The sequence below is a fragment of the Pelodiscus sinensis genome, chromosome 2 (assembly GCF_052426305.1).
Source record: "Pelodiscus sinensis isolate ZL-2025 chromosome 2, ASM5242630v1, whole genome shotgun sequence".
NCBI lineage: Eukaryota > Metazoa > Chordata > Testudines > Trionychidae > Pelodiscus > Pelodiscus sinensis.
This window is the reverse complement of record NC_143053.1, coordinates 2,523,134-2,550,577: the sequence shown is the minus strand read 5'-3', so window position 1 is coordinate 2,550,577 and position 27,444 is coordinate 2,523,134. Positions and strand designations below refer to the sequence as shown.

General features: G+C 70.1%; 2 protein-coding genes across 3 annotated transcripts; one reads left to right on the top strand and one right to left on the bottom strand.

The window, feature by feature from the left end:
* Positions 1-4,506: 4,506 nt before the first annotated feature.
* SLC52A2 (solute carrier family 52 member 2) lies at positions 4,507-12,374 on the bottom strand. Its single transcript, XM_075916827.2, has 7 exons — positions 12,241-12,374; positions 11,164-11,362; positions 10,178-10,294; positions 9,566-9,705; positions 6,631-7,477; positions 5,619-5,742; positions 4,507-5,216 (listed from the first exon to the last, which is right to left on the bottom strand). The coding sequence occupies exons 4-7, from the start codon at positions 9,693-9,695 to the stop codon at positions 5,004-5,006; spliced, it is 1,314 nt and encodes a 437-aa protein (XP_075772942.2). The 5' UTR covers positions 9,696-9,705; positions 10,178-10,294; positions 11,164-11,362; positions 12,241-12,374; the 3' UTR covers positions 4,507-5,003.
* FBXL6 (F-box and leucine rich repeat protein 6) lies at positions 12,236-25,663 on the top strand. Of its 2 annotated transcripts, none has more exons than XM_075916818.2 (10): positions 12,236-12,373; positions 13,921-14,746; positions 18,792-18,950; positions 19,413-19,476; positions 19,808-19,939; positions 20,412-20,519; positions 20,910-21,023; positions 22,446-22,677; positions 24,160-24,400; positions 24,881-25,663. In XM_075916818.2, the coding sequence occupies exons 2-10, from the start codon at positions 14,250-14,252 to the stop codon at positions 25,050-25,052; spliced, it is 1,719 nt and encodes a 572-aa protein (XP_075772933.2). In that variant the 5' UTR covers positions 12,236-12,373; positions 13,921-14,249; the 3' UTR covers positions 25,053-25,663. The 2 variants fall into 2 exon arrangements, with proteins under 2 accessions (XP_075772933.2, XP_075772934.2); XM_075916819.2 differs by lacking the exon at positions 12,236-12,373 and having other exon boundaries at positions 13,594-14,107; positions 14,204-14,746.
* The last annotated feature ends 1,781 nt before the right edge of the window (positions 25,664-27,444 follow it).

The following is a 27,444-nucleotide window of genomic DNA, read 5'->3' as shown; positions in this document are numbered from 1 at the left end:
CTGGGCCGGGGCCGCAGGGCTGGGAGTCGGGGGCTGCAGGGAGCCGGGCCGGGGCCGGGGGCTGCAGGGAGCCGGGCCGGGGTCGGGGGCTGCAGGGAGCCGGGCCGGGGGCCGGGGGCTGCAGGGAGCCGGGCTGGGGGCCGGGGGCTGCAGGGAGCTGGGCCGGGGCCGCAGGGCTGGGAGTCGGGGGCTGCAGGGAGCCGGGCCGGGGCCGGGGGCTGCAGGGAGCCGGGCCGGGGCCGGGGGCTGCAGGGAGCCGGGCCGGGGGCCGGGGGCTGCAGGGAGCCGGGCTGGGGGCCGGGGGCTGCAGGGAGCCGGGCTGGGGGCCGGGGGCTGCAGGGAGCCGGGCCGGGGCCGGGGGCTGCAGGGAGCCGGGCTGGGGGCCGGGGGCTGCAGGGAGCCGGGCTGGGGGTGGGGGGCTGCAGGGAGCTGGGCCGGGGCCGCACGGCTGGGAGTCGGGGGCTGCAGGGAGCCGGGCCGGGGCCGGGGGCTGCAGGGAGCCGGGCCGGGGCCGGGGGCTGCAGGGAGCCGGGCCGGGGTCGGGGGCTGCAGGGAGCCGGGCCGGGGGCCGGGGGCTGCAGGGAGCCGGGCTGGGGGCCGGGGGCTGCAGGGAGCTGGGCCGGGGCCGCAGGGCTGGGAGTCGGGGGCTGCAGGGAGCCGGGCCGGGGCCGGGGGCTGCAGGGAGCCGGGCCGGGGGTGGGGGGCTGCAGGGAGCCGGGCCGGGGGCCGGGGGCTGCAGGGAGCCGGGCTGGGGGCCGGGGGCTGCAGGGAGCCGGGCCGGGGGCTGCAGGGAGCCGGGCTGGGGGCCGGGGGCTGCAGGGAGCCGGGCTGGGGGTGGGGGGCTGCAGGGAGCTGGGCCGGGGCCGCAGGGCTGGGAGTCGGGGGCTGCAGGGAGCCGGGCCGGGGCCGGGGGCTGCAGGGAGCCGGGCTGGGGGTGGGGGGCTGCAGGGAGCCGGGCAGGGGCCGGGGGCTGCAGGGAGCCGGGCTGGGGGTGGGGGGCTGCAGGGAGCCGGGCTGGGGGCCGGGGGCTGCAGGGAGCCGGGCTGGGGGCCGGGGGCTGCAGGGGGCCGGGGGCTGCAGGGAGCCGGGCTGGGGGCCGGGGGCTGCAGGGAGCCGGGCTGGGGGCCGGGGGCTGCAGGGAGCCGGGCTGGGGGTGGGGGGCTGCAGGGAGCTGGGCCGGGGCCGCAGGGCTGGGAGTCGGGGGCTGCAGGGAGCCGGGCCGGGGCCGGGGGCTGCAGGGAGCCGGGCCGGGGCCTGCAGGGAGCCGGGCTGGGGGCCGGGGGCTGCAGGGAGCCGGGCTGGGGGCCGGGGGCTGCAGGGAGCCGGGCCGGGGGTGGGGGGCTGCAGGGAGCTGGGTCGGGGCCGCAGGGCTGGGAGTCGGGGGCTGCAGGGAGCCGGGCCGGGGGTGGGGGGCTGCAGGGAGCTGGGCCAGGGCCGCAGGGCTGGGAGTCGGGGCCCGTCCCAGGCGTGGCAGCGTCTGCAGGAAGCGCCCTGGGTGCGGCCAGCACAGGCGGGGCTAACGGCTGCTCCGCGCGCTCTGCAGCCAGACCCGGCATCGCGGCCCAGCCTGGCTGCCGGCCGCCCCAGGACTAGCCCCCTTGCTCATAGCGGGAGCCAGGCCCCAGCGGGCCAGTCAGCAGGGCCCTGGTTGGACCCTGCCCGGGGGGAGGGAGGGCGGCGTCGCCTGCAGGAGCCGGGGGTCAAAGGTTCCCCTCCAGGAGACACGCCCTGCTCCTGTGCCCCTGGGCGCCAAGGCCGGAAGGGGCGCCCAGCCTGCAGCCACGGGGGAAGGGGGGGTCAGTGCCGCTCTGCATTGGCCCAGCTGCCCCCAGGCCCAGGCTGCCTCGGCCGGACGGGACTCGGCGGGGAGGCAGGGTCGCTCCGGGGCAGGTCTGCGGTCCCAGCCGCGGGATCCGGGGGGAGGCAGATTCGCCAACGGCCCCTCCAGAAAACCTGGCGCCGCCTCCCTCCTGCCCATGGCGGGGCAGCGCCAGGGGAAATGCTCGTCCGCGGGTCGTGCCAGGGCAGAGAAGTCGCCGTTTCCCCTGCAGCCCCCCGGTGCCCGGAGCGCAGGCCCCAGGGGCGAGAGCCAGGCTGGCCCGGTGCCCAGGCAAAGGCCCGGTGCCCAGGCAAAGGCCCGGCCGGGAAATGAAAACGCCCTCCGGGCTGGGCGCAGGCGGAAGCTGAGCCGGGGTGAGTCAGCAAACAGCAGCTCAGCCCCACAAGCCCTGTTGGGCCCTCCCAGCCCCACCCCACTGGCCCAGGGGGAGGGGGAGCCTGGCACAGAGCCACCCAGCTAGGGGCTCCAGGCAGAGACTTGCCTGGCAAAGGAGTCAGGCCCAGCCCCAGGCTGTGCCCAGAGAGGCCTAGTTCTGTCTGGAAGCCCGTAAGAGGCTTGGCCATGACAATATCCCCCAGCAAGGAGTTCCCCAGGTCGATGGGCCAGGTGAATGCTCCCTGCTGCGTGTGCTTGCACCTCCGGCCTAGCGATGTCCTCAGGTGGCCCCTGGCTGGTTCTGCCAAGGGGTAAATGACCCTGTTCACGCTCCCCACCCCAGACAGGATTCGCCAGGCCTCCAGCCCAGCAGCCGAGGGCAGCGAGTGGTCTCTGTCTCCGTGGGCTGCCGGGTTGTCATGGCCAGGGCAGTCGCTCCTGCCGCTGGGGGCCTAGAACGTGGGCAGGTGCAGGTGGACCCAGAACGGCACTGGGATCGGATGCAGGGGGGCACCTGGCTCTCACCCTCAGTGCTGGTGCAGCCACCCCTCCTGCCATGGGCCCTGGCTCCATGCGCCGCTTGAGTGACACGGCAGGAAAACGGGGGCGTAAAGCGCCGAATCTGGCAGCCCTGCGTGTGCACAATGTCCATACGATGCCCCACGCAGAACCCCACTGGGCTAGCACATCCCGGCGGCTCTGCTCCCAGCCGAACCGGCCCCGGCTTCTCCGCTTGGCTCGTCCCGGGCCCCGTCCTACACCAGTGCCGGGCCCCTGCCATACTCCTGGCTGGAAGGAGCCGGTGCCCCCCATCTCCCGGGCGGCTGCAGGAGCCCAGCCAGGTACACAGAGGCCAGGGGGCGCAGTGCAGCTGCTGGGCGAGGGGTGGGACGGAGCCGCCTCAGCTCCAGCTCTGCCATAGGCAAAGGGCGACTGAGCCCCAGGCATGCGTGTCAATGTGCAGCTGTTATGAAACTGGCCTCAGCCTGACCCCGCTACCATGGGGGGGGCATTCCCTGGGAGCCAGCCAGCAGCCCCCTCTCCCCGCTCACACCAGGCAGGCATTGGCCCCAGGGCCCCTCCTGTCTTGTGGCAGGGAGTTCCCCAGGCCCGGTCCAGCTGTGGGCAAAGTTCCGTCTCCTGCACTCCTCGGCCGCTGGGCTGGCAGGGTCCTTGGCACAGGGGACCGCAGCCCCGCGGGCAAGTCTGGTCTCAGCTCTCTCCCCACCCCACGCAGGCCTGGAGGTGCAGGGCCTCAGCTCAGCGGGGAACCCGTCAGCGTGGGGCAGGGCCCACAGGCCGAGGGGAACGAGACAGCTCCCTGGCCAGCTGGACTGAGCTGCAGGAACCCGCACCCCAGGTATGTGGGGCACCCAGGCCAGCAAGATGGGGCACGAGCTTCGCCCCAGCCCTGGGAAAGGGCCAGGCTCTCCCCCCCGCCGGCTTCTCACGGCCTGCAGGACCCAGAGTCCTTGGCAAGGGGAGGCAGGCTCAGAAGGCAGAGGGACTCCGGCGGGGGAGGACTTAGGCCCCGGCCCAGCCCTGAGAGTCGCTGCCGATCGAGCACGGTCCAAAGCCCACGGCAGGACTAGTCATGTGCCCGCACTTCCCCAGCTGGCTGACAGGCCCCCAGGCATCCTGTCCCATGCAGTGGGCAGGGACCAAGCCGGGCCCAGCCCGGCCCCGACTAACAGCTGCTTGCTACAGGGCTTCCCCCAGGTGCCTCCGGAGCCCACCACTGCAGGGACCCGCTTCATGCCCTAGCACGGCCCCCCACGCCTCTGCCCTGCCCTCCCAGCGCCCCGGCTGCCTGGCTCCAGGCCCCCCAGCTCCCCGGAGATCACGCGCTGGCTGGGCAGAGGGTGTTGCCAGGGGCTGCAGAGCTCTGAAGGCCGGGGAGTGTTCAGAGCCAGCCCCCGGCCCAGCCGCCCTCGTGGTGGGGCATGGCCGTGCCGCCCGTTGCTGCAACAAAGGGAGCGCTGTTCTGCACCCAGGCGGCCTGGCGCTCGGCTGCCAAGCCCACCGGCAACCCCTGAACCAGGGGCACCAGCCACAAGGGGCCTTCCTGGAGCCAGGCTCCCTTCCTGCACGACGGCTGGCAGGAGCCCTCGCGCAGGCCTGGCCCTGCAGCCGGGAGCCAGGGGCTGCACCAGGCAGGTGGGAGGAGCGAGGCCTGGGCACCCCGTGCTGGGTGCTGGCACCGTGGTGCGGCGCTATCTGCACAGCCCCACTGGCCTGATCCTTCCCCAGGGAACTTGTTGCCCAGGGACAGCAGCGCCGAGGCCCGGAGCTTGAGACATGAAGCTTTATTCCAGCTCCACCCCAGCCGGGGGGGAATTGAGGCAGAGTCTACACAAAATCACCGACGTTCTCAGGCACTGGCAACGGATGGCTCCTTGCCCGACCCCAAGCCGCAGGGAGCCAGCGAGACCCTGGCACGAGCGCCCTGGGCAGCGGGGAGAGGGCTTCAGAGACCGCCCCATGGCTGCAGCTCTGCGGGCACGGGTTCTAGGCTGCCCAGGGAGCCCCAGCCTGGAAAAACCCTCTGACATCCTCTAAGGCAGCTGTGGTTTGTATTGGCCCAGCCCCACCTGCTTCTCTGGGGCAGGAGCCAGGCAGCCCGGAGGGTCAGGCAGCTGTCTGCCCTTGCCCGCTGGCACCCGGGCCTCCTCTGAAGCGCCAGCTCAGGGCCAGGGGCTGCGGGAGGAGACGGCTCCGGGCGGCTGCTCCCCAGCGGTTCATACGTCCTGGGCACAGGCGGAGCCCTGGGGGGCTGTCCCCCGCCCGCTCAGGCCCTGCAGCTGTCCACGCAGTCCTGCCCGCTCCGGAAGAGGTGATAGACGCTGACCATGGGGAACATGGTCAGGGCGCCCACCAGCGAGCCGGCCTGGATGACGGCCCCGCACCACACCAGCGCCGCGTGGCCGGCCTCGTGCAGCAGGCTGCCGATCACCACCTTGAGGTAGGAGAAGAGCCCCAGGAAGAGGATCCAGGCCAGCACCTGTTGGGAGGAGAAGCCTCAGCCGCCAGGCCAGCACCAGGCCTCAGAGCAGGGAGCAGATGGGCCCAGAAGCAGAGCACCCGCCGCTGGGTGGGCAGCCTTCTCGGGGCGGCAGGGGGCCAGTGCCGCAGGGAACACGGCGGGGGGGCACTCGCTCCCCCAGGGATGCCCGGCGTGGCTGGACTCGGACACCAAGCCACTGAAGCCCGGGGAGGAGAAGGGAAGGGTGGGGCGGGCAGACACGCCCCTGCATGAGGGAGTGGTGCAGAGCAGCCCCTGGCGCCAAGCCCCAGCCCGCCAGCAGGGGGTGCTCTTGCCGCCCCAGCAGCATGGCCGGCTGAAGCTACGGGGTGCTTGACTGACGGCCCCTTTGCAGCCAGGCGCAGACCCCCCCGGACTCACCACCAGGCTGACTCCGGCGGCGCTGCCCACCAGGGGAGGGCAGGGGCTGAGCACGGCCAGCACCATCAGATAGGCTGCAAAGAGGCCTCCCAGCGCCGAGATGACGCCCAGGCCCACCGCTGACCTGGGGGGGGGACAGCAAAGGCGGGTCTGTGCGGGCTACAGCTGAGTGTGTCGGGGGGGGAGCCCCAGGCCCAGCGGGGACTGGAGCAGCGAACCGGCGCCACTGCGCTAGATCGGGGAGGGGACAACGCCGTGAAATCCCCCCAGGCTCACGCAGTGCCGGGGGGGGGGGAGGGGGGGGCGCTTGGGAGCAGGACCCGGGGAGATTTGGGCAAGGGGTCCCAGCCTGTCACAATCAACAGGCCCTGCCCTGGGCGGACGCGGGGCTCAAAGCCGAGCCCGGCAGGGCAGGGCCTGGGTCCCCGCGGCTGGACCGAGGGTCCCCACAGATACAGGGCAGTGGCACAGCCGCAGGGCTTCAGGAGCCGACAGGGGAGGGCAAGAACTCCCACCCAGCTACAGCAGCCCCCCCACCTCCGGCTGAGGGGTCAGGCTCTCTCCACGGCCCCTCCTGCAGCACAGGACACCTCCCTGAGATGAATGGGCTGCCCCTCTCTGAGCAGAGCCCCCCCCAAGCTGGGGCAGAGATGCAGCTTTCCCTGGGCCACGCCCCCCTTGCTCCCCACAGCGGGGGGGGGGGGGGGGGCTGAGCTGGGGTTGGGTGCGCTGGAGGGTCCGGAGCAGCAGCAGGAAGGGGCAGAGCAGGTCCCCCCCCCAATAGCATTTACACGTGTGTGAGCGTCTCAGGCAAAGAATCTGCCGGAGATCACCCAGCGGGTCGCGAGCTCTCAGGTCGCAGGGCCTAACCACTAGGCCAGCCCTCCCCCCAATAGCCCCACCCGTGGTGGCTGGGGCGCCTGGCCGACAGCGGGAGGTGGGCACAGCGGAGTCACAGGCCCTGCCGCTCCCCACGGCTGCGCCGACGCCCCCCGGCCGACGCCCGGCCTACCTGCACAGCACGAACATGGCGAGGAAGCAGGCCAGGGGGTTGGCCAGGTTGCTGAGCACCACGGAGAGGTGGTAGGCCGTGCTCCCGTAGGGCAGGCAGGCGTAGCTCTGCACCGAGGGCAGCACGCCGTTGGTCAGCGCGTTGGAGACGCCCAGCAGCCCCAGCAGGTAGACGTTCCTGCCCGTCCAGAAGGAGGCGGGCGGGGCGGGGGGGCCCCCGGCGATGGCCGTGGCGCTGCCCGAGGTGGGGGTGCCATCCTGCAGGGGGAAGGACTCCTCCGTCTCCACGCTGCCCTTGGGGGAGCCCCCCTGGGGGGCGGCGGAGCTGCCGGCCCGGGCGCGCTGCAGGAGCAGCCCCAGGAAGGCGAGGGCCGAGACGGCCAGCAGGCCGCAGGTGAGGCCGAAGTAGGTGGCGGCGGGGAAGCTCTCCTGCAGGTAGTGGGGCTGGGAGGCGTTGCGGCACTCCAGCCGGCCCACGCCCTGGGCCAGCGCCAGCACGCAGGGGAAGAGGGCGCTCAGGCCCTGGCCCACGAAGAAGGTGCGGACGCATGGCGAGGGCAGCTGGCACATGAAGGGCAGGAAGGTGACGTTGGAGGTGCAGCACACCAAGGCCAGGAGGAAGGCCAGGAGCAGGAAGGCCAGGCTGCGAGGCTCCCCGGCCACCTCCACCGTGCGGTGCCAGAAGAGCGCCAGGAAGAGCGCGGCCACCACGCCCAGCGCCTGCATGGCCTGGATGACCCAGCGCTCCCGCAGCCGCCCCGGGGCCAGCTTGTGAGCCAGGGTGACGGCGACGGGGCCCACGTTGCCCAGGGCGATGAGCACCGAGAGGTAGGCAGGGAGGTTCCAGCCTGGAGGGGGAGACACGGGGGGCTAGTCAGACTGGCCCCCCGGAGCCAGAGCCCCGGTGCACAGGCGCCGCCGGGCCCACACCAGCACGGAGCCGGCTCCAGCTCCGCCTGTCTACTGCCGGCCGGCGGAGCCGCCTCGCTCCCCGACGAGCAGCACGGGCCCCGTGCGCCCCACAGATCCCGTGGCGGGGAGGGAGGCAGAGCCGGACCCCAAAGGGCCTGGGGCTTGCGCTGTCCTGGCTCGGGGGGGGGGAACAGAGGGGGGCCCTGCGGGATCAGCCCAGCCCTCCCTGGGGGACAGCGCCCCCAAACCCACCAACTACAGCGGGGGGCTGCTAGCGCCGGGGCTGCAGGGCAATTGCAGGAGGCAGCCACAGCTGGGGAGGCTCAGGCACATGCTCCCCCCGCCCCCAGAGCCGGGCGGAGCTCAGCAGGGCGGCCCCAGCACACTGGGGGGATGGGGACAATTAGGGAACAAGGCCCCCAGCTGCTTTGCCCCAGAGCTTGGGGCTGGCCTGACCCAGGGCTCCCAGGCCGTGGTCCCCAAGGCACTTGCAGGAGGCTGGCTCCCAGGCCGCAGCCGCGGGAGGTCAGGCCGAGCTGCCCTGCTGGGAACCCCGCAGAGACTCAGCTGCCCCGGGGGCACAGGCACCAGGCCGCAGGGCAGGGGAGAAGAGGCCCCTGGGCGGCTGGGCAGCGTGGGGGGGGGGGGTGCAGGCCGGGGGGCTGGGGCCCAGCGTGCGTGTGCAGGGACTGAGATGGGCGGGGCGTGAAACTGGGAAGAGGAAGAGCCTGCAAGTAGCCAGCTGGGAATCCCCCACCCGCCTTCTGGGTGGGGGGAGCAGGCTGGCAGAATGACCCAGGGCCCCCCCAGGAGCGTTTGGAACTCCCAGGCCACATGACGCCCTGGCCGGCTCCCCCAGCCAAGCCGGGCTGCTCCCGACCAAGGGGCCCCTCGGGGGCGGGGAGACACTGGACCTGCCCCGACACCGCCCCACAGCCGAACACCCGGGTGGAAGCCCCTTAGCCCGCCGGGGAGCCAGCCCCAGCCGCTGGGAACACACGCTCGGCCCGCCCCACGGCCTCCCCCACGCACACAGCGCCAGGCACAGCACGCCCCGGCTCCGCCCCAAGGAGGGCCGTTCCCCTCTGCCAGATGCAGGGGGCAGAAGGCCAGGCGCCCGCAGCGAGCCTGGGACAGAGCCGGGCTGCCCCTGCTGGCTCCCAGCCCCACGCCGGCAGAGATCTGGCTAACCCAGCCGGCTCCCCGCCCGCGCTGCCCCTCGGGACTCCACAGCCCCACCTCCCCAGGCCGGCCCGCAGGCAGGAGCAGCCGCTGGGAATTGGACAGAGCTCCCCTGCCCTCGGGGCTGCGGCCCGTCTTCCTGCCCGCCAGGCCTCCCCTCTCCGCCAAGGACTCTTGGCCCTGGGCCGCGCAACCCTCTGGAAGCCGGAAGAGCTTGTCCCTTCCTGCCTTTGTGCTCGGCCGGTCGCCCAGCCGGGGGGTTTGGTGCCTGGGGCTCGGAGCCAGCACGTTCGGCACCCAGCTGGCACAGCACGTACAGCACGGCCGCTGCGGAGCCCAGACTGGCCGCTGGCCGCCATTCCGGCCCTCGCAGGCCGCGGACCCAGAGCCAGCAGGGCTCCCGCTGCCTTCCTGCCGACGGCACCTGAGCCCCAGGCCAGCAGCCGGGGTACTCGGGATCGGCAGGACCCCGGCACGTGCCCTGCCTGGGCTCCCCCTGGACCCTTCCCGCTGGGGGCCGCTGCAGCGGTCAGAGAACTTGAACCACCGGGGAGGGGCTAGTCGGTGGGGGTCCCGGGAGGCTCCCCGCCCCACAGAACACGGCTCTCCTGCCACAGGCGATTTCACTTGGCCTCGGGGTCTCGTGTTTCCGAGGCCGGGGGCTGGGCCAGCCCCACCCACCCCGGGCACGGCCGGGCAGCCCTGTGCCTACGGCACGGCTCCATCAGACGCGGGGGCTGGACGCCGGAGCAGCCACGGCAGCTGCTCCGCCGTGCTGGGCCAAGGCTGGGGAACGGCCTGTGCCAGGCCCCCCCTTTACTCCGCCCGTCGCCACCTCTCACCTTCCGGCAGCTGCTTCACCACCACCGGCAGCTCCACCCACAAGGCGTTCACGGCCACCCAGGAGCCCATCCCGAAGAGCGCCACCAGCACGTGGGTGAGCACGGCCTGGCCCGTCGCCGAGGCAGCCATCCTCTCAGCCCTGGCAACAGAGAAGAACCCCCCGGTGTGTGCAGGGGCAACTGCCAGCAAGTCCGGCCTGGGCCCTGGCTCTGGGGCAGGCGTGCTGTGGGGGGGGCCCGGACCCAGGAGAAGGGGCCGGGAAGGAGCACCTGGGACAGGCATCAGGCGCGCTCGCTGCCCACGACAGACAGGCCTGGCAAGGGGGCTCTCGGCGTCTGCAGAGAGCCAGGCAGGGCCCTGGCCCTCCAGCCTGCCCCTCTGCGGCCCAGCAGGCTCGGTGTGGAGGAGGGGCGGGGGGGTTCTGTCTGCACGGCCCAGCAGGGGCCTGACAAGGGGCCGGTCCCATGAATCAGGGTCCATCCGTGACTAAGCAGGGCAGGGGGGCTGCACCTCACTCAAATGACTCCTACAAGGCAGCAGGGCTTGGCTCCCCCCCCCCCCCCCCGTGGGCAGCCAGTAAGTGGCGCTCTGGGGAGAACCAGGGTTCCTACCTGTGCTACCAACGGGCACGTGGATCCGAAACTGAAGCGCTCCCAGCAGCCCGAGCTACGCCAGGCAAAGAGCCTCGCTGAATCCAACGGGGCAGGGACCCCCCCAGCCAGCCGTCCCTGCAAGAGACAACACCCTTGAGCAGGGAGCCGGCAGCCTGGGCCGGCTGCAACTGGCCTGGCAGGGCCCCGCGCCCCCAACCCCAGCGTCCGGGCGTGGCAGGGAGGTGCAGGACACGCCCAATCCAGCACGCTGAAGGCGATGGTCAGTTCCTAGCCCCGTGCCCAGTGCAGAGAGCCCGGGGCGCTGACACAGCGGGGGCAGCCGCAGGGCAGAACCGAGGGGCACTGGCCGAGCTGTCTCCATCTTCGGCAGAGGCACAAGAGCAGCCGTGGGACTCGCTCCCTGCACCTTTCTGTGCCAGTTCGGCCCAGACCCGTGTGGGGCAGAGCCCCTGATCTCCCGCCAGGGAGGCGGATTGAGGAGGGGTCCCTGGAAGGCCGGGGTGATTCCCGACTCTACTCAGACCCCCATCCCACCGCCGGCACAGAGCGCTCGGCCCATCGCCCGCGGCCCAGCAGGGCTGGGAGCACCGGAGACCACGGGAACCTCAGACGGCTCTGTAATGACTCCGGCTGGCTCAGCCCTCTCCGGCCCCCACTGGCTTATCGAAGAGGGCACCTTCTGCCGGCCTGGCACAGCGGCACTGGCAGGGACGGGCACTGTGCACCGGCCTGGCCCATTGTGCAACAGCCCAGGGGCGGGGGAGAATTGGGCAATGGGTGTTTCTGAGCCGGCAGGGAGAAGATTCCAAACCTCACAGTGTCCACCCACTTCCTGCTTCCCACCCAAGTCTGCTCCACAAAGCAGGGCTCCCTCTCCCCACAGCTAAGCGGCCCCGCCACGAGCCTGCCCGGCTGCCTGCAGGGGCTGAGATGGCGGGAGAAAGAGGGAGGCTGGAGGGACCAGCCCTTGTTCCCCATCGTACCTCTAGCCATCCTCAGTGCCCCTCCGCAGCCTCGCGGGTCTCCCTTCTGGGGGGAGGCAGCCAGACAGCCCGGGGGACGAGGCTCCAGCACTTCCGAGGTCCCTCCGGCAAGGCCCGGGAGCGCAGAGCCCCCCAGGACACGACTCTCTCAGGCGGGGCTCCCGGCAGACCCCTCCTCTGGGAAGCGGGCGCGGCTGCCCTGCGGAAGCCACCGTCGTAAAACGACCTCGCAGACGGGGCGGGCCCCCAACCAGCCCCCACTGGGAACCGCCCCCCAAAGGGGCACGTGCTGCTCCCCCCCCCCAGCCCCGCCCCCAGGCCCCCTCCCCCCTCGGGCTCGGGCCAGCCCCGCCCCCAACCAGCCCCCCACTGGGAACCGCCCCCCAAAGAGGCCACGTGCTGCTCCCCCCCAGCAGGCCCCCTCCCCCCTTGGGCTCGGGCCAGCCCCGCCCCCAACCGGCCCCCCACTGGGAACCGCCCCCCAAAGAGGCCACGTGCTGCTCCCCCCCAGCAGGCCCCCTCCCCCCTCGGGCTCGGGCCAGCCCCGCCCCCAACCGGCCCCCCACTGGGAACCGCCCCCCAAAGAGGCCACGTGCTGCTCCCCCCCAGCAGGCCCCCTCCCCCCTTGGGCTCGGGCCAGCCCCGCCCCCAACCGGCCCCCCACTGGGAACCGCCCCCCAAAGGGGCCACGTGCTGCTCCCCCCCCAGCAGGCCCCCTCCCCCCTCGGGCTCGGGCCAGCCCCGCCCCCAACCAGCCCCCCACTGGGAACCGCCCCCCAAAGGGGCCACGTGCTGCTCCCCCCCAGCAGGCCCCCTCCCCCCTCGGGCTCGGGCCAGCCCCGCCCCCAACCGGCCCCCCACTGGGAACCGCCCCCCAAAGAGGCCACGTGCTGCTCCCCCCCCAGCTCCCCCTCCCCCCTCGGGCCCCGCCCCGCCCCGCCCCGCCCCGCGGGCCAAGCAGACAGGGAGGAGCGGGCCCGGGGGCGGCGATGGGAACAGGGGCCCGGGCAGCCTCGTTCCTGGGGGGTCACCCCCGGCCCCGCCGGCCCCGCTCCCCCCCCCCCGCCCCGCTCTCACTCGCACGCGGCGCCCCGAGCTCCGGCTCTTCCTGGTGCGTCCGGAGAGTTGGCCCCGCCCCGGAAGTGACGGGACCGACCTGGCGCCACTTCCGGTCTGGGCCGCTCTGAGGAGCCGGCGCCGCGCGAGCCCGGTCAGTGACCCCCCCCCCCCCCGCCCCCCCAGGGACAGACCCCCCCGCCCCCCCCGAGCACAGACCCCCCCCCCCCCCAGACCCCCCCCCCCCCCCCGAGCACAGACCCCCCCCGCCCCCTCCCCCAGGACAGACCCCCCCCGCCCCCCCCCCTGACCCCCCCCGCCCCCTCCCCCACAGACCCCCCCGCCCCCCCCCGAGCACAGACCCCCCCCGCCCCCTCCCCCAGGACAGACCCCCCCCGCCCCCGCCTGAGACCCCCCCCTCCCCCAGGACAGACCCCCCCCGCCCCCCCTCGAGCACAGACCCCCCCCGCCCCCTCCCCCAGGACAGACCCCCCCCGCCCCCCCTCGAGCACAGACCCCCCCCTCCCCCAGGACAGACCCCCCCCGCCCCCCCTCGAGCACAGACCCCCCCCTCCCCCAGGACAGACCCCCCCCGCCCCCCCTCGAGCACAGACCCCCCCCCCCCTCCCCCAGGACAGACCCCCCCCCCCCCCCCCTCGAGACCCCCCCCCTCCCCCACAGACCCCCCCCCCGCCCCCCCTCCCAGACCCCCCCCTCCCCCAGGACAGACCCCCCCCGCCCCCCCTCGAGCACAGACCCCCCCCCCCCCGACCCCCCCCCCCCCCCTCGAGCACAGACCCCCCCGCCCCCCCCCCAGGACAGACCCCCCCCGCCCCCCCCCGAGCACAGACCCCCCCGCCCCCTCCCCCAGGACAGACCCCCCCCGCCCCCCCTGAGCACAGACCCCCCCCCCCCCCGACCCCCCCCCCCCCCCTCGAGCACAGACCCCCCCCGCCCCCTCCCCAGCACAGACCCCCCCCCGCCCCCCCTCGAGCACAGACCCCCCCGCCCCCCCCCCAGGACAGGCCCCCCCGCCCCCCCTCGAGCACAGACCCCCCCCCCCTCCCCCAGGACAGACCCCCCCCGCCCCCCCTCGAGCACAGACCCCCCCCGCCCCCCCCCCCCCCCCTCCGAGCACAGACCCCCCCCTCCCCCAGGACAGACCCCCCCCGCCCCCCCCGAGCACAGACCCCCCCCTCCCCCAGGACAGACCCCCCCCGCCCCCCCTCGAGCACAGACCCCCCCCTCCCCCAGGACAGACCCCCCCCGCCCCCCCCCGAGCACAGACCCCCCCCTCCCCCAGGACAGACCCCCCCGCACTGAGCTGAGCGCGGCCCTGCCCCCGGGGCAGACCAGAGCCGGGCGGGGCGGGGCGGGCTGCAGGCCGACGTCCCCTGGCCGGGCTCCCCGGGTGAGCGCAGGGACCCGGCCGATTGTGTCAAAGTTTGTCCTGTTAACTGAGACGCATCCCGGCCGCTGGGATCGCGGGCGGCAGCAGCCGGGACCCCGGTGCCGGTGACAGCGGAGCCCCAGGTGCAATGGCCCCAGAACCTTGGGGGCAGGACCACCGGGGATCCCACATTGGAGCCCTGCATGAAACCTGGCGGCGCTGCCCCTCTCGCACCCACAGCCCCCGGGGAACCCCCCCGAATGTCGGTGGGTTACCCGGGTACCGGGGTCACGTGTGAGTTACATCCCTAGGGAGAGGAGCGCTCTCATTCCCCGGGCCGACTGGTCCCTTGACAGCGGGGGACGGCGTGTGCGTGACCGTCACCGCGGGCGCTGGCCCCAGAAGAGGCAGGTCGCCGTTCTGCGCCGCGCCCTGCCCGCTGGCCAACACTCGGCGGCTGGGGCCGAGGAACGAGATTCGGTTTTGTGCTTGGCCCATGTGGGTTTGGCTTCGGTGAGGGGGAGCCTCAGTGGAACATGCAGCGAGTACCCGGCCACTCCCAGCAGTGATTGTCACCTGTCGTCCGTGCTACAGCTGCCACCAGATTGTCTGCTGATAAACCCGGTCTGTACGGGCCACTATGGAAAAGCCCAGGGCAGCAGAGAACTCGGGACAGGCCGGGGGTTCCTCAGCACCGTCCGGCACAGGGCAGAACGCTTCCAGGAAGCGGGGCGCCGCGGCGAGCGGGAGAGCAGCCGTGGGGGGCGCCAGCGGGGCCCGGAAAAAGAAGGCGGCTTTCAAGGCCCCCAGGAGAGGGGCCCCGGACTACTTTGTTCACGAGACGGACGATGACATGCTGCTGATCATTTCCAACACGGGCGACCGGCCAGTGGCCAAGAGAAAGCACCAGGCGGCGGCAAGGAAGCAGCAGCGCGTCCAAAGGAGCACTGTGGCGGGAAAGAGAAAGAGAGACAGAAGCGGCGCTCCAGCGGCAAAGGCGCTCGTGCTTGGGGGCCAGGCCACGGACAGCCAGGCAGCTGCTGGGCCCTCCTGGGGAGAGCACCTCCCAGTAGAGATCCTAGTGCGGATCTTCCAGGCATTGGTGGCGGCCGAGGGGGCCGTGCCCACGCTCTGCAGGTATGTGGAGGTGCCGGGAAGGGGGTTAGCTGGGGCCACACAGTCAGCACGGCAGAGTCACTCGGAGCTCATGGGAACAAGCGCCCCATTGGGGCTAGCATTCCACCCTTGCTTCCTGCTTGCTGGGTGTGACGGCGCGTTGGGGGTTCCCCGTCTCCTACACCCCGAAATGGCACAGACTGCACCAGCCAGTGGAATTGAGGGTGGTTTATTGCTCCTCCAGCACAGCGCAGCACAGATGTAATCTGGTTACAGGAACTGGGGCTAAGAGGCCTCAGTGCCCCCCTTGAGATAGGGGAGTCCCAGCCCCCTCCCCAGCTCCTTATTCCCTGCCTTCCAGCCAGGAACTAACTAACCCTCTTCCAGCCCTGCCCCCCAGCCAGGGCAGCATCCACCTTCCTTTGTTCCTCTCCATGGGGGGTGTCTGGCCACTGGTTCAACAAGTTTGGCATTACCTCTGCCTAGTGAGGCTTTCCCTGCTGGGTCTTGCTCCAGACAGCAGGGGTCACCACAGCCCAGCAAGTACCCCCACTACGTCACACTGGGGTTGGAGGAAGGATGGTCCCATGGTTAGGGTGGGAGCCAATTCAGAGGCTCACAATGGTCCCTCCTGCCCCTGCTCTGCCACAGACTTTCTGTGTGGCCCTGGGCAAGTCACTTATGACAGCTTTTTAACGTTTTTTTGAATCAAGGGGAACTAGGTATTAGATGCTTTGGAAAATCCCGCTGGGCACCTAAATACCTTTAAAAACCTGACCCTTTCATCTCTCCGCCTCAGTTCCCTTTCCAACCACAGGGCACCATAGCTGTGCCCCGCTTCCCGGGGACGTGTGGGAGGGTAAATTGTTAATCCATGGGCGAGCGTGCAGTGCTCAGATCCTCTGGTGACAGGGCACTGTGTTGTGTTCGGATGCAATAAAGGGGCCCAGAGAGGCAAAGGTGTGAGCTGTACGTGCCCAACATAAGGCAGTGTTGAACAGCAGAGACCTCTGCTTGCACGATCCCACAGCCCACACCCATAAAACCCCCTTTTAACCCTTTATTTAAGATGCCGAAAGGAAGGAGGGGAAGGCAAAGCTTCCGCAGCGTCAGATCGTACTCATCTGACCGGCAGCCTCCGTTCCCCTTCCCTTTGGCTGGCGTGGGGTTTTAGGAACAGCCCCCCGCTGACAGCCGGCGCTGGTGTTAAGGGTGGTGCAGCCGTCCTTGGGGGGCCAGGGGAGGCGTTAGGAGAGAGGGGTTGGTGCAGCCTCGTGGCTGATGGTCTACGGTCTGAGTCCATGTCCTAAGAGACAAAGCAAGACGAGTACGTCAGGAGGGAAGAGAAAAGAGCAGCAGAGACAGAAGATGCTGCTCCCGTCTGTGCTGCCGACTCTCCCTTGCAGGCTCCCTGCCGGGGGCAGACAGCCCCGGCACCCTGTCTGACCGGCCACTCTGGCAAACCTCAACCAGCCTCGGGCTGCTGAGGGCGTTGCTTCTGGCAGCCTGTCTGGGCCAGGCGCACAGCAGTGTCGCAGAATGGGCAGTCTTGTGCGACTGAGCCCGGCTGTGGTTAGACAAGGCGGAAGGGGGGGGGGGGGTAGGACAGATACGGGAATCAGCCGGGGCAGGCACAGGACAGAAGATAAAGTTTTGGAGCTAGGGAGTGTGTGTCCCATGCCAGGGTTCAGCCAGCATTGGCGGAGGGGGCAGCTCTCTGGGCCACTCTGGTCAGGACTTCTCTCAGGGTGCGAACGAAGACGGCGCCGTGGGGTCAGGTTGGATCCCAGGGGACAGCGGGGTGCCTGAGACGATGGGGAACGTTGCTCCTCCCCCATCATTCAGCCAGCCGGTGTTCCCGTCCCCTCCTTTCAGTCGGCCACGGCTGTGACAGCTGCTTCTGTGCACCGTGTCCCACCTTGGGAGCCGTTTGTGGCCCGTTGTGCCCCGTCGCTCGCCTGTCACTGCGAGCTGCGTACAGAGGGGTCACGGGGCTGACCCCAGGGCTCGCCTGGCACCGTGTGTCACTCGCTGGCATGGCCGTGAACTCGCTCCTGAGCTTAGAAGCCCCTCTCCCCACAGCCCTGCACCGGTGCCTCCGGAGCTCCCCGCCGCGGGGCCTGGGGCATGTCGCATTCGGCAGTAAGCGCCCCTCGGGTCTCTCCACCCTGCCGGCTAACCCATCTGGAGTGGGGGGGGCCGAGGCCTCGTGCTCAGCCTGCAGACCCTGGCGGTACGGGGCTCCAGTATCCGCAGCGACCTCTTCCGGTGTCCAGCTGGCAGGCGCCTCGAGCCCCCGGTGTCTGGGCGCTGGAGCCAGTCGAAAGGGCCTGGGAAGGGTTAGATGGTTGATGGGGATGGTGCCGCCGGTGACTTTCAGCCAGCCGCGGACAGGTATGTCCAGCGCTACCAATCAGCGTGCGCAGACCGGCCGAGTAAGAGACAGGCTGCTTGGGTGAGAGACTGGGGCGGGGAGGCTGGTGCTGATGCAGCAGAGGGGCCATTTAGGCAGCTTTAACTTTTGAATCTCAGCAGCTGCTTTTGTTAACCAGCTGTTGTCTGGGCGCCCTCCCCGCCCCCCACGACCTCACGCAGTTATGAACAGGCGAATTGGTTGAAACCCGCAAATAAACGTTGGCAGGGCTCGACAAATCCGTTTATCGACTCGCCTGCAGCGAGTAGATTTCAGCCGGTCGCCCCGTTCACCAGCGGCGCTCATGGGCGGTGGGGGCCTGGCGCGTGGGCGGTGGGGGCCTGGCGCGTGGGCGGTGGGGGCCTGGCGCGTGGGCGGTGCGGGCCTGGCGCGTGGGCGGTGGGGGCCTGGTGCGTGGGCGGTGCGGGCTTGGCGAGTGGATTTCGCCGCCGTTTGTCGAGCCCTGAACATTGGGACGTAGGACTGGGAGGGACGGCGAGAGGTCGTCTAGTCCAGTCCCCTGCCTCCGGGAAGGACGAAGCATTGGTGAGATTGTGCGTTAGCGTGGGAAGGAGAAGCCCACCGGGGAATCCTAACAGATCTAGTTAGCCTCTAAGGCACGTCCACGCTGCGGGACAAGGTCGAGGGAAACTACGCGACTTCAGCCACGTTGATGGCTTGGCTGGAGGCGAAGGGCCTTCGCTCCACATGTGGCACTGTCCACGCGGCAGGAAGTGGAGGGGGAACAGTCTCCCTTCGGCTTCCCTTACTGCTCGTGGAAGCAGGATGGCTGGCATCGCCCAGCGCGCCCCTCTCCGTTCGAATGAGCTGTGTCCTTGAGGCCTGCTCATTCCAACCCTGGGAGATCGATAGCGACAGCTTCGATCTTCTCTGCAGTGTGGATGTGCCCGGCGGTGCCGCAGGGTTCGTTGGTGTGCAGATGCAGACTAACCCGGCTCCCGCTCTGCGAAGGGACAGCAAGCGAATTCGGCCAGGCCAAGCCGGAATAGAAACCTCAGAGCGGGGCCTGGATGACGAGTCCGGGGAGTCGCTGGGGGGCAGGGGCAAACCAGCCCCCAGCCCTACCCTCCATCCCCCGAACCTCGCTGCAAACCAAGCGCACCTGGGACCAAAGCCGATCCTGGGCTGAATTAGACCCGGTAGCGTGAGCCTGGCCTTGTGGGACACGGCCCGTGCCCTCCGGCGCTCGACAGGCGGCACACGGGCCAGAGCTGGGCTCCTCGGGGAGATGGCCAGTGCGCTGATTGGCTGGGCGTGGGCACCTCCGCGGGGTGGGCGGCTGCTGGCCCTGTGTAAGGTTTGAAAGCCTCAGAGCAAGGGGCCTCGTGGACGAGGGGCGGCCAGCGACCCCGCGGGGCGAGTGCAGCACCAGCTCTCAAGGGGCAGAGGAGCCCTGTTCTGCACCCACTGCTCCAGCCCGAGGCGTGTCCACAGGCTGCCCGTGGGCCCCAGAGCTCTGCTGTGCCAGGGGCGCGAGGACACGGGCGTGGGCGGAAGGGCTGGGGGAGAGGGCTGTCCCGTCTGGGAGCTCAGCCTGCTGGCGTTGGGTCCCAGGGGGCTCGCAGTGCTGAGACGGCTCCGTTCCCACCTCTGCGGCCTGTGCCATTGCCGTGACCAGCGTCTCCCCCGCAGGGTGGCCCGGGTGTGCCGGCTTTGGTACGGGGCAGCCTCCAGCCCGGCGCTGTGGCAGAGAGTGTCAGTCGGCTTCTGCTGGGGGGAGCCCGGCAAAAAGCAGGCGCCGCAGACCGAGAAGAGGATCCGCAGCACGGTGGAGTGGCTGGTCCCGAACAGGTGGGGTGTTACCGCCGGGGGCGTCCTATCCCCTGTGCACGACACACGTTCCCCAAAGGGCAGGGGTGGGGAACCCAAGGCCCTGGGGCCGGATGCAGCCCCGGCTTGCCTGGATCGGGCCCCCATGGCTCGGGGAGCCCACGCCGGCGCTCCAGCCCCTCCACCGCCCCCCTGTGAGGCTGGAGCACACACAATCTCTAGCCTGGGCCCCCCAGGCTGTGGGGCGGGGTCCTTTCTCCTCAGCCAGGGGCCCTGTCAGTGAAGGTTTGGTTTGGGGTTGGTTTTTGCTCTCACTTGTGTGCCCCCCCCCCCGGCTGATTTTTCTGTGGGTCAGTGACCCCCCAGCCAAAAAAGGCTCCCCAGCCCTGACATGGGGCTGTATGCTGCGTTGCTCCTGCCCATCCCCCCCCATACCAGCCTCTCCCCGGAAAGCTGGATTAACTCTCCATTCCGTCTGGGCAGGTTTTCCCTTCTCCGGGACTTTGCCCTTTGCCATTGGAGGAGCCAGGTGCCCTTTGTCCTGCAGGTGAGACAGCAGGGCCGGCTTGGCGGGACGTGCCACGCCTTGGCGCTAGGCCCCTGCCCTGGGACCCCCTGCCCGCTCCCGGGGCTGCAGCCAGAGCGCGAAGGACGGGCGGGTCTAACCACGGCCCACCGTTCTGTCCTTTGCACGCACAGGAAAGCCAGCTGGGCCGGGGGGTCGCTCACGGGGCCCATCCGCCCGCGGGACCTGAGATCGGACCCCTTCCTCGCAGGGGGTGGGACTGGAGTGAGGACTCCCCCCCGGCCGTGTGCCTGCCCGGGCTCTGCTCATGGGACGCCAGGGCCTGCTGCCTGACCGCCCTCTCTCGTTCCAGGCCCTTGCGGAATCCTGCCCCCTTCTCGCCGCCCTCAAGCTGTCCCACTGCAGCGGCGTGAGCCCCGAGTCCCTGAGCGCGCTGGCTGGACGCTGCCCCCAGCTGGAAAGCTTAAACCTGCAGAATTCCCAGGTGGGGCATGCGGGGCTGTGCTGAGCCAGGCGGGAGGGGTCAGGCCAGAGACCCCCGAGACCCTCCCAGAAATCCAAGAGTCCCCTCCTGCAGGGCGGTGCTGGGCAAGTCCCTCTTGCTACCGGCCGGGGTGCCGCGCGGCCCCCAGGGAGCGCGCCCTGCCGGAGAGGAGCCATCTGCCAGTCCCCTGGGAGCAAGCGAACACGTAACCCTCTCTGAGCCCCGCCATGCCTGCTCCAAGGCTGTAAACGCCGTAGCCCGGGGCAGGCCCCGCCCAGATGGAGCCTGGTGCCCCCTTCTCCCATCGCCGTGTCGCTCAGCCAGACGGGGTCTCCCTCAGCTGCTGCAGCCGACAGCTGTGCCCGGGACGGGTCTGTGTGTGTGGCTAATTGGCCGGCCCTTGGGCGACGGCTGGCGGCCAAGTGCCGGGTAATAGCCCCTCGCCGCGGGGCCGCCGTTGCTGTGTTCCCAGGTCGACTCCGCGGCTGTGGTGAGCTTCCTGGAGGCCGCTGGCTCTCGGCTCCGGCAGCTCTGGCTGACGTACAGCAGCCGAATGAACGCCGTCGTCACCGCGCTCTCGGTAAGCCCCGCAGAGGCCGCTGGGGGAGGCTCTCGCCCGGGTGTTCCCTACCTGGGTGTGACTGTTCCCTGCCCGGGTGTAACTGCACCCTGGGGCGTAGGGGGCAGGTCCGGAGCCTGCTGTGACAGAGGCTCGTGCGCCCGAGGGAGCTGCTTCCGCGGAGAGTGGAAGAGCGGCGGCGGCAGGGGCTGAGCCGGGAGGAGAGGGGTGCGTTCCCAGGCCCTCCCCACGCGTGGCTGGAAAAGGAGATGCCCGTCGGTCAGTTTCAGATCGCCGCGGTGACCCTGCCTCGCACGGAGTCACTAGCTTCCCGGGGGCCGTGCTCGGCGGGGCCAGCCAGGTGGGTGGGCGCAGGGACCGCGGCGCGCTCAACCTGTTGCCCCTCTGCAGAGCGGTTGCTGCCCCGGGCTGCATCTCCTGGAGGTGAACACGGAGATCAAGCAGAGCAGCCAGCACCTCCTGCTGTCCGTAGAACAGCTGCAGGCGGCCTGCCCGCAGCTGCAGGTACCCGCGAGCTCTCTCCCTCCTCCTCTGATCCTCCTCCCTCCTCTTCCCCGAGCCCTACAGCCTCTGCCGCCCCTGGGCTAGCTTACTCCTGCTCCCGCTGGGTGGGTCCGGGCAGGGCCCTTGCAGTTCTGGTTCAGCAGGCTCCTTCTGCCCCTTCCCTGTGGAGTCCGCGACCTCACTACTGGCCACCCATGGCTCCAAAGGGTGTTCCCTGTAGGCCGGGCGCGAGGGCAGCCACCCGGGGAGACTCCAGAGCCGCCCCGCTGATTAACAGCGCCTCCAGCGAGGTCTGCGTTTCTCCTGGTGGTGCACATCCACACGTGGCTTGGTGCACAGAATACAATTTATTCTGCACATGGCTGGGGGAAACTCCGCACGTGGCTGGAAAAGCTTAGAGGGAACAATGGCGCTTGGTTCCATGCAGCGCACTCGCTCCACTTCAGGGTGTGACCTGCCCCTGGGGGTTTTCTTTCCCCAGAGGATGGGCAAGCCCTGGAGAAGAGGCTGTCAGCTCTCAGGCTTCTGCAGCCAGGCAGCTGCTTCTCAGCTGGTTACGCCTGCACATCTGGGTGCCTCATGGCCGTGCAGGGCCTGTCTTTCTCCCATGCTGCCTGGGGGTAGCAGGCCTCCCATCAGACCCCTCTGGGAGACTCGCTTCCGTAGACCCTGGCCTGTTCCAGAGCGCCGCCCGCCCCGGCCAGGCATGCGAGTGAAAGAGTGTCTGTAGCTTAACCGTCCTCTAGAGTCTCGTGACGGCGGCGTAAGCTGCCCCTGGTTTTGACGCTGGGGCCAGCGCTGCTGGGGCCGACGTTCCAGGGTGGATCGGGAGAAAGTTCCAGGTGCCAGTTAAAGCTGCGGGGGCTGGCTGGTCAGATCCAGGGCACACCACGCTCTGGGACTTGTGAGCCGCCTCGGCACCTTACCCTGCTCCGGCAGGCCCTGGCTCCTGATTGCCAAATGCTGGGGCCTTGCTCTGCGCCTCCAGGGCCCTGGTTCGTGTCTGGGAGAGCGTGAGCAGCCGTCTTGGGTCACTTCTCCCCCTGTGATCTGGGGCACAGAGCAGGATCAGTTTGTTCCCCCCGGTGGGAGGGGAGGAGGCAGGGTTACTCTGCACTGGTTGTTTTAATCTTTCTGTGCCTCGTATCCCTGTGATGGGCACGTGTATGTACGTGGAACCGCACCTGTTGTGGAGTTGTAGTCCAAGGGTACTACTGTTCCCAGCATGCAGTGTGTCTGGCTGCATTGCATGCTGGGATTTGTAGTATTCATGAGCCAGAAGCTGCCTGTGAAAGCCCCGAGTGGAGCAGGCCCGGGGTCGCGCCTGCCGGTGGTCACCACAGTTGGCTGACGGGACTGGCTCGGAGGCTGTTGTCTCGGGGTGGGTGGATCGTCCCTACCCCACGTCTGTTTCCCTTCCAGGTGCTGCGCCTGCTTAATGTGATCTGGTCCCCGAAGCCAAGCCCCAGGTCTGCCCCCACCTCTCTGGGCTTCCCCCAGCTGGAGGAGCTGTGCCTGGCCACCACCTCCTATTCCTTCGTCACTGACAGTATCCTGCAGAAAATCTTGCAGGCCTCCCCCAGGCTGCGGGTGCTGGACCTGCGTGGCTGCTGCCGTGTGACGCCCAAAGGGCTGCAGGAGCTGTCGTGCCCTGGTGAGCCTTGGGGTCCCATCTCTGGGGAGCATTGGGGGCCTCGTAGCGGCAGGTGCGTTGGGTCCAGCTAGAGACAGATTTCCTGCCCTCCTGGTGAGCCCAGAACCAGGTGTAGACGCTGGAGAACTCTGGTTCTGTCTCTGCTCCGTGGCCAGTGTCTCGGCTGCCTTGCTGAGCTCTGGGGGCCCCAGGACTCCATGGAATAGTAGTTGCCAGCTGGGGCTTTGCAGGGGCTGAGTCGTAAGGGCAGCCTCTCTGGATGTGTAGGACCAGGGTCTTGCTTTGCACAGCACCTTCCTGTGAGCCGTGTCCTCGGAGCTGTGCGGGACGCCATTGGGAAGGGCAGCAGGGCGGGAAGGGCGGAGAGGGCTGCACCAGCGAGAGATGAGCTGGGGAGGCGCTTGGGGCCCTTGGGACGGTAGCTGCTAAAGGAGCAGGCGCTTGCCCTGTGTGGAGGCAAAGGAGCCGATGCGAAGAAGACAGAAGCTGAGGAAGGAGGAGAGAAACCATCTCACAGTTTGGCTTGAGTAAAGTCCACGGAGGATTCCTAAGTAATACGGGTCAGAGGCACCAGTGACCCTACCCCTAACCCTACCCAGCGAGGTGCAAGGGGGACCCGAGGCGCTGGGGGGGCCGTACCCAGCGAGGCGTGGGGGGACCCGAGGCGCTGGGGGGGCCGTACCCAGCGAGGCGTGGGGGGGACCCGAGGCGCCGGGGGGGGCGTACCCAGCGAGGCGTGGGGGGACCCGAGGCGCTGGGGGGGATCTGAGGTGCTGGGGGGGATCCAAGGTGCCGGGGGGGCCGTACCCAGCGAGGCGTGGGGGGACCCGAGGCGCCGGGGGGGCCGTACCCAGCGAGGCGTGGGGGGACCCGAGGCGCCGGGGGGCTGTACCCAGCGAGGCGTGGGGGGACCCGAGGCGCCGGGGGGGGCGTACCCAGCGAGGCGTGGGGGGAGCCGAGGCGCTGGGGGGGATCCAAGGTGCCGGGGGGGCCATACCCAGCGAGGCGCCGGAGGGGATCCGAGGCACTGGGGGGGATCCGAGGCGCCGGGGGGGCCATACCCAGCGAGGCGCCGGAGGGGATCCGAGGCGCTGGGGGGATCCGAGGCGCTAGCAATCGCTACCCAGCTTGGTACTGCGGTGGCTGTTTTGTTTGCTTCCTGTGGAGCTGGGCTGCTGGGCTGGGCGCAGCTTTGGGAGGGAGGCCGGGCGGGCGCGACGGGCAGGGAGTCGCCCTGCTGCTGTGCTGAGTCTCGCGGCTTTTCCCAGCCCGCACAATGTTCTGGTCTCTGTTCCCGAGAGGCTGAACTAGCTTCCCGCCGCGCAGGACGAAATCCCCGTGCCCCTGTGCCGGGCTGCTCTGGCTCACGTCCGCCCCCCCCCCTGCAGCCCTGCTTAGCGGGCGCCTGGTCCTGGGGCCCTGTTCCCCCTGACACCCTGGCGCTGGCTCTGCGTTCCTGACCCGTCGCTCTCTGCCTCCCAGATGTGGAGCAGCTGTACCTGGGCCTGTACTGCAGCGCTCACCACCTGGTGCTGCCCTCGGAGGGCAGCCGCCTGCTCACCTGGAAGTGGCAGCACAGCCTGCGGGAGCTGGACGTGGCAGGGCAGAGCTTCAGCGAGCGCGACCTGGAGCAGGCCCTGGCCACCTTCGGGCAGGGCGGCGGCCGGGCGGCCCTGCGCTCCCTCAGCCTGATCGGCACCAAGGTCACCGTGAGCACCGTCAGGTGAGCGCCGGCACAGGGCTGCGGCCAGAGCCCCCTGTGCTTCCGAGCCCCCTGTGCTTCCAAGCCCAGGACCTGCCAGCCACATCCACCGCTCACGGCTGCCTCGGCCCTGGGGATCTGGCCTGCGACGCCGGCCGCTGCTGTCAGTCGCCAGATACACCCCACAGCTCTCCTGGCTCAGCCGCTGCAGCCTCCTCTCCCCCACCAGACACCGTCTCTACCGCGTCCCTTCCCCGCCCCCTCTCCTGCACTGGGGCCCGGCTGGGCTCTTCCCCTCTCCCGCTGCGCCCTGCCTCTTGCTGGGCCTCGTGCTCGGCTCCTACCTGGCCTCCTGTCACGCTGCCACCTGCCCTGGGCTGCCCCTGGCCTCCGTCAGCCTCCTGCCATGCCTCTGCTGCGGGCTGGGTGTGCTGCTAAGCCCGAGCAGGGTGCCCGGGGGAGCTGAGGGCCGCAAGCCAAGGCATTTCTGCTTCCCCACAGCGCCCTGATCCTCAGCTGCCCTGACCTGAGCTACCTCAACCTGTCTTCCTGCCGCTACCTGCCCCGGGGCATGAAGAGGGCGTACCGGGGCCAGGACGACGTCCGCCAGTGCTTGCACAAGCTGCTGGGCAGCGCCGACGAGCCGGCAGCAGCCCAGGAGACGTCGGAATGACACCGGCACGGCCCCACTCCAGAGACAGGCGGCTGCCCCAGGAGCCGCCCTGTACAGACTGCGAGGCACTGGGCTGCACCCGCCCCTCCTGGCAGTGTGGGCAGAGCAGCGGGGCTCCGTGCCCGCAGGGAGCTGGGCGCTGCCTGGAGCAGTAGCAAGGAGGGCGGCTGGGCCGGGTTCCCACTTTTGGTAGCGCTCCCTTTTTGTATGACATTCCTGGGGACTGCAGGGTTTCCCCGCCCGCTGCAGGGCCCGGTGCTGCAGAATAAAGGGCTGTTTCTGCAGGGAGTCCATGGGTCTGTCCCCAGGGCCTGGCGGGGACTCGGCGCCGTGGGGCGCAGGAGGGGGGAGCTGCATCCCTCCAAGCCCAGCGACCTCCAGGAACCACATGGCTCTTGTGACCAGCTGCTCAGGGGAAAGGGCGCGTCTCCCACAGGCTCCGGGACAGCTTGGGGCACCCCAGGGCACATGGAACATCTCTGGCCTGGCCCCTCCTGAGCTGCGTTTCGAGGCCGGGTTGTGACTGTCAGGGTGTCGGGTAAATCGCTGCCACCTGCTTATAGCGGCAGGGAGCCCTGTCTGCACCCCCAGGAAACCCCCAGCCACCTGCACTCCCGGCTCCGCACAGCCTGCTCCTTTCCGCAGGCTGGCCAGGAAGCCCCTGGCCAGGTTATACCCCGGGGCCCTGTCTTCCAGCCACCCATGTGCACCCCAGTGGGGTGCCGCCTGCGCACCGCTCCCAGCTCCTGTGTCACCCCCCCAGCTCACTCTCCTGAGCACCCGGCATGCAGGGAGCTCGTGAAACCAAACAGGTTTAGTTCGTTTCAGCCAGAGATCCACAGGGAAGAGGGCTGGGAGCAAGGTCGCAGCAAGGACACACTCAAAAGCCAACGGGCGGTAGCAAGTTCCTTGTCGAATGGAGAATTTCTGCCCCAGACCCGCCTGCTCCGGTGTCTCTGTGGCTTGCTCTGGTGCACGGCGTAGCCTGTGATTGCTTAAACCCGCCTGCTCCGGTGTCTCTGTGGCTTGCTCTGGTGCACGGCGTGGCCTGTGATCGCTCAGACCCGCCTGCTCCGGTGTCTCTGTGGCTTGCTCTGGTGCACGGCATGGCCTGTGATCGCTTAAACCGCCTGCTCCGGTGTCTCTGTGGCTTGCCCTGGTGCACGGCGTGGCCTGTGATCGCTGAAACCTGCCTGCTCCAGCGTCTCCATGGCTCACCCTGGTGCACGGCGTGGCCTGTGATTGCTTAAACCCGCCTGCTCCGGTGTCTCTGTGGCTTGCTCTGGTGCACGGTGTGGCCTGTGATCGCTTAAACCCGCCTGCTCCGGTGTCTGTGGCTTGCCCTGGTGCACGGCGTGGCCTGTGATTGCTTAAACCCGCCTGCTCCGGTGTCTCTGTGGCTTGCCCTGGTGCACGGCGTGGCCTGTGATCGCTTAAACCCGCCTGCTCCGGTGTCTCTGTGGCTTGCCCTGGTGCATGGCGTGGCCTGTGATCGCTTAAACCCGCCTGCTCCGGTGTCTCTGTGGCTCTCCCTGGTGCATGGCGTGGCCTGTGATCGCTCAGACCTGCCTGCTCCGGTGTCTCCGAGGCTCTCCCTGGTGCATGGCGTGGCCTGTGATCGCTCAGACCCGCCTGTTCCAGCGTTGGTGGCTCTCCCTGGTGCGTGGCGTGGCCTGCGATCGCTCAGACCCGCCTGCTCCGGTGTCTCTGTGGCTCTCCCTGGTGCACGGCGTGGCCTGCGATCGCTCAGACCTGCCTGCTCTGGTGTCTCTGTGGCTCTCCCTGGTGCGTGGCGTGGCCTGCGATCGCTCAGACCCGCCTGCTTCGGTGTCTCTGTGGCTCTCCCTGGTGCACGGCGTGGCCTGCGATCGCTCAGACCTGCCTGCTCCGGTGTCTCCGAGGCTCTCCCTGGTGCGTGGCGTGGCCTGTGATCGCTCAGACCTGCCTGCTCCGGTGTCTCTGTGGCTCTCCCTGGTGCACGGCGTGGCCTGTGATCGCTCAGACCTGCCTGCTCCGGTGTCTCTGTGGCTCTCCCTGGTGCACGGCGTGGCCTGCGATCGCTCAGACCTGCCTGCTCTGGTGTCTCCGTGGCTCTCCCTGGTGCACGGCGTGGCCTGCGATCGCTCAGACCTGCCTGCTCCGGTGTCTCCGTGGCTCTCCCTGGTGCACGGCGTGGCCTGCGATCGCTCAGACCTGCCTGCTCTGGTGTCTCCGTGGCTCTCCCTGGTGCACGGCGTGGCCTGCGATCGCTCAGACCCGCCTGCTCCGGTGTCTCTGTGGCTCTCCCTGGTGCACGGCGTGGCCTGCGATCGCTCAGACCCGCCTGCTCCGGTGTCTCTGTGGCTCTCCCTGGTGCGTGGCGTGGCCTGCGATCGCTCAGACCTGCCTGCTC